This window comes from Arachis ipaensis, chromosome B07, assembly GCF_000816755.2.
Source record: "Arachis ipaensis cultivar K30076 chromosome B07, Araip1.1, whole genome shotgun sequence".
Lineage (NCBI taxonomy): Eukaryota > Viridiplantae > Streptophyta > Magnoliopsida > Fabales > Fabaceae > Arachis > Arachis ipaensis.
Window position 1 is genome coordinate 118,934,296 of NC_029791.2, and position 10,075 is coordinate 118,944,370.

At 33.0% G+C, this 10,075-nt stretch overlaps 1 protein-coding gene across 1 annotated transcript; it reads right to left on the minus strand.

Annotated features, from left to right (window-relative positions):
- LOC107606058 (long chain acyl-CoA synthetase 9, chloroplastic-like) lies at positions 3,598–9,880 on the minus strand. Its single transcript, XM_016308026.2, has 11 exons — positions 9,283–9,880; positions 8,593–8,673; positions 8,233–8,496; positions 7,977–8,108; positions 7,689–7,862; positions 7,375–7,604; positions 6,843–6,960; positions 6,136–6,267; positions 5,084–5,218; positions 4,800–5,006; positions 3,598–3,999 (listed from the first exon to the last, which is right to left on the minus strand). The coding sequence occupies exons 1-11, from the start codon at positions 9,733–9,735 to the stop codon at positions 3,832–3,834; spliced, it is 2,094 nt and encodes a 697-aa protein (XP_016163512.1). The 5' UTR covers positions 9,736–9,880; the 3' UTR covers positions 3,598–3,831.

A 10,075-nucleotide genomic window follows, 5' to 3' on the forward strand; every position in this document is an offset into this window, starting at 1 on the left:
TCACAACACAAAACTATACATTATTAACAACGATCCAAAACCTCACTAAATATCACCCTAAACCTGACTAACCCTACAACTAATTAGCTACTACCCTCACTTACAGTCCCTATAAATTCCATCCTACGTCATGTATAAAAAATTAAAGGCAGAAGCACAACAAGTTTCAACAATAATGTACTTACTACTCTTCACAACGGACGCAGCTACAACAGCGAAGCTTCACTGGAACTGCTTCACAGAACACGAGCTGCAACAAGATCGAGATGAAGTGTTGTATTTTTTGGAGGGAAAACGTCAGTGCTAGGGCTTTCTGTAATTGTCTATGATTCATATGGGCATCCTTGGCATATCTGATATGAAGTATTGAACAATGTTTTGCGAAACATCGTCGTGTTAGTACATAAGGACTAATATGTCCCATAACTTTCTATAACGGACCACGTCAACCCCATTCACAATATCTTGGCGACATGTACTCACCCCCACGCCACATAAACGTCACCTAATCTGAATTCGTAACATTTGGTCAAGCAGATTGAACGGAAGGACCCATAAGTACAGTGTTTTGAATGGTCAGGAATCGTTTTGTATTTTCCAATTTTGAGGGAGTAAAATGTCAACGAATAAAAAGCTCAGGGACCTATTTGTCCTTTTCCTAAAGTTATTTAACTTTTATATCGGTTTACACTAGGGTATCCATCAGACCAAAAGTACAATGACTAATCTCTCGAGTGCTGCAGAGGTACAAAGTGGACGACCCTCCCAAACAAACAAGTTCCATTCTCATCCTCTAATGAGTATCGAACTCAGAAAATAACTTTTATAAGTAATTAGTTATTGTATACTGTTAGCACAAAAATTTGACATTACAGATAATTTGACCATGATCGTTTGACCTAAAAGTGAGTTCGTCATATGTAAGTCGAAGTATTATAGCATGTGGGTTGTTCTATGAGAATGTAGGTTGAAGTATCATAACACATGGATTGTTCCAAAAGAGCGTTAGTACAAGAGTTCAACTTATTATAGAAAGTGAAAAGAAAATAATTAAAAGAAGGATTCGAATCGGTGACTTCTAAAATTTGAAATGAAATAATCACACGAAAGCTTTATTCAGAAGCACTTTATGAAATGTGGGGTTTGAACACTAAGGTAAGAGAAGACGTGGGACATCAAACTTGGGAGTCAAGATTTTTCATGGTCAATGCTGTGTCATGGCCTGAGAAATAGAAGGAAGCTAGATTATGGAAAGAGGAAAATACTCAGCAAATCTATTTTTGTGGTATATAAATAGAAGAAATGTAGAAGTGAAAAATGGACTTGAATTTAAATATTACACCATCACACAAAATTCTACAAAATCCAAAATTATACCGCAAAGGAGATTCATGGAGTGCAAGTATATGTGAGTGTTTGGGGTCAATTTTCTTTTATTCTTGATTTTTTCTTTTATTTTCAGTTTATTTTGTTTTATTGTTTTTTATTTTTTTTGGATATTTTAATTTCTTTTGTTCATTTATTTTAAAGTTCAATTTACTTGTTATTTCAATTATAGTTCTTATTTATTTCATTTCTTTTCCTTTGTGTTATTTATTTTGATTCTTTTCTTTTAAGAATTTTATTTCAAGTTTTTATTTCGCTTTATCTACTTTCTTGTTTTGTAATTTATCACAAATATTTTGATATACACAATTTCGATACCTACGCTAAGTAATTTTGAAATTAAAGTCACTCTTTTTTAGATGAGTTATATCTACTCTTCAAATTGAGATCTTGATATAAATTTGATTCGACATCCTTAGAAGTTACAAAAAATCAAATAAAACACATACTAGTTAAAATCTAAAATAACTTCGTGAGTATATATTATTTTGAGAAGAAAGAAAAAAAAACTTAAAAAGTAAAAATAATGAGGTTAACATGATATCTTAGAAAGAAATTTTAATAGAATAAAATACATTCTATTTATATATAAGAAAAAAAACCGTCGAATTAAAAGGTTTGTTTAATTTGGCAGGATGTCTTTGATATATGCTAAATCATAGCATCATAATTGAATCAAACCTTTATTCTTGGGACTTAAAAAAGAAAAAAGGAAGGAGAAAATAAGGAAAGTTTTTCTTTTAAAAGATGGCAATTATTTAAAGTTTAAAATCTCATGATAGACACCCAAATCACTCAGCATTCAGGAAGAGCAAGGGCTTCTCATAACACCACTAAAGATAGTCAAACTAATAATACATTGATTATGTTTATTTTATTTTGTTTTATTTGTAAGCACCGTAGCTCATCATTCAATTGAAGTAATAAATGGTACTCCCTCCTTTGTAAAATAATTAAGTTATGTTTGGTTGGAAGGAAAGAAATAGAAAGAAAAGAAAGAAAAGGAAAGAAATTGAGTGAATTTTTATTTTTTTTAGATGTGTTTGGATGAAAGAAAAATAAGAAGGAAAGAAATAATATAAAAAGACAATTTTATCCTTATGTTATAAAATATATTAAAAAAAGTAAAGGGATAATATTAGAAGTAGAGAAAGAGAATTAGTTTTCTCTCCATTTTCTTTCTATTGTTGGAGGGAAAGAAAATTGGTGAGTCTCACCAATATTTTTCTATCCCATTTTCTTTCTTCTCCCATTTCTCCCCTCAACCAAACAAAGGAAAATAACTATTTTCCTTCCAATTTCTTTTCCTTTCTTTTCCATCCTTCCATTTTCACCTCAAACAAACACACAAGTGTCAATTTCTTTTATCAAATTTTAAATATATATTAATTTTTCAATGAAACAAAAAAGTGAAAACAATACTTATTTTAAAACAGAGTCTGCAAATAAAAAAGGAGTCCCTATTTGAAGTAAAAATCCACATAAGCATCATATGTACGTAGATTGTGGTACCTCCTCCAATGAATTAGGCAAAGCTAGTTTGAGTGTGGGGGCATGTGCTAGGCACTAACTAGTTAGGGAATTCGTGCAAATCTTCTTCTTTATGATCTCTCTCTGTTTTTGTCAAACATGTGAATATGATGAACCGTAGATGCATTCACTTGTTCCAAAATCAGAAGTACTTTGGGGAAAAGGAGGAAAGGGAAGAAAGTATACTAAAAAAAATGAATTAAAGAAAAGGGAAGGAGAGTGGTAGTAGGCTAGTTAATAGTAGTGGGCATGAGATGAACAACGAATTGTGAATATGAAGTGTCTATGAAACATCCTAAAAGGCTTTAAATAAAGGTGATAAAAAACAAAGTAATAGTCACATGGGCAGAAATGGTGGGGACTGTTTCGGATTTGGTTGGCTTTCAAGTCATGCTCATATCATGCCCCAAAGTTGGGTATGGTTTTGCTTTATTTTCATTCAACGTTGCTCTTTCATCTATAGTCTCCCCCCAATTTCAACCCTACCTTCACAATTTAATGTTTTCACCAAAATAAACATTGTGATATATGTAGAAAAATTAAGTTGGAAATCTACTTTGCTATTACAAAAACACTTCTTTTTGTTTTTCCCTTCTTTTAATCATGGTAATATGATATTGCTAAACTACCTATTTGTATTTTAATCTATTGAATCAAGTAGTGAATAATTCATATCTAGCATTTCTGTTTAACACATTCAAAATTTTGGCATTCTCATTTATAAGGCCCACCAACAGAATAATTGTAATTTGCGAAAAATATGAAAACAAAAAACCAAATTCTTGTACCCACCCCTATGTCCCTCAACTCCAAAAATAAAAGAAAAAATATTAATGTGAAAAACTGCAAAATAGATGTAGCTTCTTTCATCAATAGGATGAAAGCTAGATCCTAATGTAGTGCAATAGTGGTAATCTATGAAGAATACAATTCTTTGAGCTCATTATCAAAAGTTTTTCTGATGGATTCTCTCTTGATCTTGAGAGCTGCAGTGACTAGGCCAGACTCAGGAGTCCATGGGTTACAAAGCAACTTAATTTTGGCAGGAATCTCAAACTTTTCCAAACGAGAATTCTTAGCTTCCTACAAAGAATGGTGTCAAAAACCAGCACAGTAAGAGATAATTATCTAATGATAAATTGATGTTAACCTCATAAAACTTGCCTTCATTAAAGTAAATTGGTACATTTTGCTTTAAAATTGCGACAAACTAATTCGTATATATCATTAGAGCAATTCCAATGTGTTTATTTGTATGTCCCTATTTTCTCTTTATATTAAGAGAACAGGGGCTTTGCCCATTAGAGATAAATTGAGGGAAGATGAGAGAATATATAGGATCCCTGACGAAGAGTGAAAAGTGTGGTAAGTGATTTTTTGGATTAATAATAAAATAATTTTTGAAAGAATAAATGCGCATCAATTTGATTTTTAAAAGATACATTGTAAATCATACTAGTCTTTTTTATAAGTTAGATGATGATATGATATAATCATTTGCGATATATCACCATCTAATTAGTCAGAAGACCAATTTGATTTAATATTGTATATTTCGGAACCAATTTGAGCTGTTTGATGTTTTGAAGATCAAATTGACAAATGTGAAATTTTCTTCAGACAATTTTGACTATTAACTCTGATTTTTTTAAGTTAAAAGAATAATATAAATTGGATTATAAATGTGTGGGATAAGTTAATTTCTTCCATTGAAAAATGGAGATATCATTGGTTCTCATTCATTATTTATGATATTAATAATAATGTGCCATTATTTTCTTTTGTAACAGATGGATCATAAATTAGGATCAATGAGAATTTTCTATTCGAGTTTCTGTTGTAACTCAAAAGATGTAAAAAGAATGGTAATACAGAAGTTATACCTTTAAAAGTGATGCATATACCTCCTTCATAGCTTCTTCTTTCTTACATAGTTCTGAAATATCAGAATAAGTAATTCCCTGCTTTGAAGCCCATTTTTCCAATGCTTCATGAGAAGCCACCACAAGTGCCACACAGTAGCTATGAAAAGGATCAGCATGTAGCATAACGTTGTCCACATAGGAGCTGCCTATAAGGGCTGCCTCAACCTGCATTCAAATAAATTGTTAGTAACAAAACATGAAGAACATTATATTACATTCCACAATCCAGCATTCATCCATACCTTTCCCAAAGAGACATATTCTCCATGCTGCAATTTAACAATGTCCTTTTTCCTATCAATGATTTCAAGGCAACCATCTGCATGAAATCTACCTATGTCACCAGTGTAGAACCACCTCACCCCTCTTTCGTCAACCTTTACAACAAAACATACAACAATGAATATGTATAATTATATATAAAAGTAACAGGTTTTAATGTCACTATGCAAAATTATCACTTTTTAATTTTGATATTGAAAAGATAACGGTATTTTACAAAGTTGTTGGAGTATGATGTGTTTGACTAGGATATGAAAAACATAAATCGGACCAACAGATTTGCCATTTAAAACACAAATTTAACACTTATATTTGTGTACCTGAATTTTATTAAATTTTTATAATGCACAAATATAACCCTCAAATTTCTGTATCGAAAATTTTTAAAATCTTTAATATATAAATTTGATCCTAAAATTTGTGGACCTCACTCTATTCGGATGCTCAGATTTTATTTTTCTCCTCTCTTTTTGATAAATGTGACTATCACATTTGTTCAATAATAATTAAAAAATTAATTCCATATTGAGAAAAAATACCAACTCTTTCAATAATTATGCATTACATACCAATTTTCTCTATGTTAACAAAACTTAAGACCAACTTGGAGATTCACAAATATATTTTACCTAACACACCGCCATCTACAAGAGACTTTTAGGCTAAAGGGTGTATTGTATAGTGATTTGACATGTCTACTTGGTGTTAAACATTCAATTTAAGTATAATAGGAGTGCATGATCAAACTCTTGATTACTTTGTTATATAAACTACGAGAATATTATATGGATTACTATTGTATAAATTTTATGCGTATATTTTCTACTTCATTATTAAAAGTGATTGATAAAAAATTTATCGTTTATGCCATAATTTATCTAAAAGTGGTACAAATATAATTTCTCATTACAAAAATTGAAAAGTAGAGGAAAATAGTAACCAAAATCTTATGCCAGTTCAGATTTTTTTTTTTTCCCAGAAGTCAAAAAAGGAAGAAAACATGAAGCCATACCTTATAAGACTCTCTAGTCTTTTCTTCATTTTTGAAATATCCAAGGGTGACATTAGTACCACCAATGACAATTTCACCTCGGGGCATCGGTGAGTCATTAATTGAATATCCACCTTCAGGCCAGTCGATTAGCTGAGTAAATAATACCAAATGCTAACATAAGACATATTTTTCGAATGCATATATAATGAGAAGGTAAACCCCCATTTTAAGATAATCATATAAATAAAAGCCAAATCATTAGAGTATAACTCCAAGGGGTCGATCACGGGAAAGAGGGTTAGATTTAGCATTTCTATTCATGTTATATATTCGGTTGCAAGGTAATCAACAACAACATTTTAACATATTTGCACGTTACAGGGAGCAGAAATAAATGACAATTCAAAGTTTTAGACAAGATTAATAGTGATAATTGGTTTTAAAAGCAGGAAACTACTAGAAAACAAAATCACCTCCTATACGAAGAATATCTTAGATATGAAATGCAGGTTAAATGGTTAATTGTCCTTATGATATGATGTGAATTGTGAAATAATATAAAATGCAAGGAGTAGATACACCAAATGAGGGTGAAATGGTATGATTTCATTTAAAATATAAGGAAATAAAGATCATATAAATTTCAAATGAATAAAAAAGATATCCTTATACAAATTGCATTGGGTTTAGCCATTACAAGGATAATTAGATTTGATCGCCACCACCTTAATATATGAAGAAGGAACAGGTGGTCCAACATGGCCAACACTTGAGTCATCAAAATCAGAAAATGCTCCACCGGCACAGGTTTCTGTGAGACCATATCCTTGACCTATTCCAGCACTAGAGTTGACAATTAAATTTCAAATTGGATAGAAAAAGATGATTGAGAAAAAATTGGAAAGCAAAATAGAACTAGCAGACTAGCAGCAGTACATGGAAAAAGCTATAGTTTAGATCATTCTAGTTCGAATAAATAATAAGATTTATTTTGGACAGCATGCATGATTTGTTCCTACTTCCTACCTAACTCTATCTAAAATAACGAACAACCTCTTGCATTAAAAATTGTGATCAATTTACATGAAGTTATTTTCCTGTGAAAACCATAGATGGAAATGGTTAAACAATTTGACATATTTTACTATATGTCGTCTAACAATTTTATCTATTATTTTCACCTGATAATTTCATGTGAGTAGCCACCATTAAAAATAGAGATGGTTTGGTTACGGGCTCGAAATTGAAAACACTAACCTAAAACATATGTTGATGAATCGTTGGGCATCAGCAGAAAGTGGAGCACCACCTGATAGCATAAGACGGATATGACCACCTAGAACTTTTCGGATCTTCCTGAAAACAAAAAGATTCCATAGAAATGCTTCCAATCCCCAAGCACCAAACCAGCTACCATTAAGTGCTTGCAACCTCCGTTCATAGGCTAAATTAAACAATTTCTTTGATAGTCCTCCCTTTGTATCAACCTGCATGATCACTCAATTTAAATTAATTTGAAGCATAGCTAAAGAATCATTCACCAAACTCACCAACAAAACACAATGAAATACCTGCTTGAGGACTCCATACCGTACGCGATCAATAATGGCCGGTACAGCTGCCAACAAGGTCGGCAGCAATACAGTAGCATCTCCTTTTGTTCCCTTTTTTATCTTGTTTGATGAATCAGTCAGAGTCAAAGGAGATCCATACCCTATAGCACCCCCAACAGCTACAACTATATGCTAAAACAAGTTGTGATGAGTTGAGTTTGTCAGAGGAAACAAGATAAAAAAATGTCTTTTTTTAAACTGAAACTTTTATTTACATAATCCACTGGCTAAGTTAGTTTCCCATACCTCAGCTACCAACTCAAGGACATGAGCCATGGGCAAGTATGCCAAATATATATCATTTCTCCCAACGTTAGGAACTATTCTCATCACAGCACTAATTGTGGCTACCATATTAGCATGTGTCATCATGACACCCTATTATGCAAAAGAAAGAATTTGAAGTAAATAACCCTTTTACTTTACCATTTTATGATAACTTGATAAGTTTTTTCAGTCTTAATGGTGGTTCTGATTAACCTTAATATGAGATGCTTCCAACCTTAGGTAAACCTGTACTTCCACTTGTGTACATTATAACTGCAACATCTGCTGGAAGGGGTAGATCTGCCTCAACCATGACTCTGCCACCAAGTGCCCGAACTTCTGCAAAGGAAAGTACTCTCCATCCATGCAGAGCAGATGAAGTATCAGATGGGATATCTTCATCCAAGCATATCACACGTTTTACGCACTCCAGTTGTCCACGAACTTTAGCAAGTGTTTTCAATTCTTTGCTCCCACAAATCAGAGTTGTAACCTCTGTCTGGTACACATTTCAACATTCTAATTACGAACAATACACACTAATAGAGAACAAAAGTTTAAACCATAGACAAAAGAGAGATATAGATTGAAAAACCTCATTCAAAGAATGACACAAAGCTTCCTCTCCCAAAGATGCATATATAGTCACAACCGTCACGTTTCTTCTGAAGCAACCCTGATGAAACCCAAAAAAAAAAAAAACTCAAATTATTCTGTTTTTGGAAAAAACCAGAGACTCATGTAAAACTGAAATATATCGGTCACTTCATAACTATATGTTTGTCACTTCATAATTATACAATAGAATGCAATATAAGTATATAACTTGTTATTATACGCATTATATACTCGTCACTTCCAAAAGTTGTCAATTCATAACAGATGATACAATACAATGGCCACTCAAAATAGAGCCACGCCAAGATTGCTAGGAGGCAGCAACTTTTGTGATTTATAGCCATCAAGTAACCATCAATGATTTTTTTAATAGTGTGAGATTTTATCTAATGTTATGTGATTACTCATTTTTCTTTTGCTGGTTGTATGCTGGCTAAAATTTAATAAAGTTGTTGGGTAATAAACTTTTCCTTTCTGAAATAATAATCCTAATAAGAAAAAGCTCTGATTACATATGAAATATCAAGTTTATGTTATTGCACAACATGCATGCGGGCGGTTGTATTTGACAGTGTAAAGTTGTTTCATATTGTGCATGAAAATGATTAGGATCCTTTTCTCTTAAGAAAAAAAAAAGCACATTTCTGTTAGGCATCAAAACAAACACCTGCAATGCAAGGAGCCACTCGGCTCTTGTGTCAGCGAAGATAGCAGCACGCTCGTGCCTGGAATGCCCAAGCTCCGCCAAACCATTGGAGAAACAAACCACGGCTTCGAAGGCGTCGCGGAACGTGAGCCACTTGTAACCGCCGAGATGAAGCTTCTCGAAGGATTTGCCGTCGGGAGCCACCTCATTCTCACGCGCGATCAGCTCGCGACTCCCGAGAAAGATCTGATCGCCGTAGTTCTTGCATGAATGCTCCAGAAGCTCTGCGAGGGTGGTTACGCCATCCCAAGCTGACGTCACTAGCGACTCGAACCGGGCGTTACGGACGGTGAAACCTGGCTCTCCGCCGACGTCGACGTAGACGCCTTGGCGCTTGTGGCGGCGGTTGCGGTTTCGGTTGCGGAGGGAGAGGAAGATGAGTGGGAAGATGAAGCCGACAATAACGGTCTTCATGGTTAGAGAGTGCGCTAGAAGAAGAAGAAGAATGGAAGGGAATGAAGAAGAAGCAGTTGCGTTAATGAATCGGAAAGAGATGGGATGAGAGTTTTAAGGAAGTGTTGAGCTTTCCACTCAGTGACTCAGACGAAGTCACACAGTATAATCAGTTTAGATTATTTTAGTGTCATAAAACAAGAACAAGTGTTTTCTTTTTTTTTTTAGAAATTAAAAATGTTATTCGCAATATATGTGTAATTTAATTAGTTATTGATATATTTGTGTTTAAATGTATGTGTAATTTAATTTATTTTTAATATGTATTTATATTATAATATTTATTTTATACTAATGATTG

Coding starts and splice junctions, on each gene's coding strand:
- LOC107606058 (XM_016308026.2), bottom strand. CDS start 9,735: ATGAAGACCGTTATTGTCGGCTTCATCTTCCCACTCATCTTCCTCTCC. Junction 8,674..9,282: donor AGTGGCTCCTTGCATTGCAG/GTGTTTGTTTTG, acceptor GGGTTTCATCAG/GGTTGCTTCAGAAGAAACGT. Junction 8,109..8,232: donor GAAGTACAGGTTTACCTAAG/GTTGGAAGCATC, acceptor TTTGCATAATAG/GGTGTCATGATGACACATGC.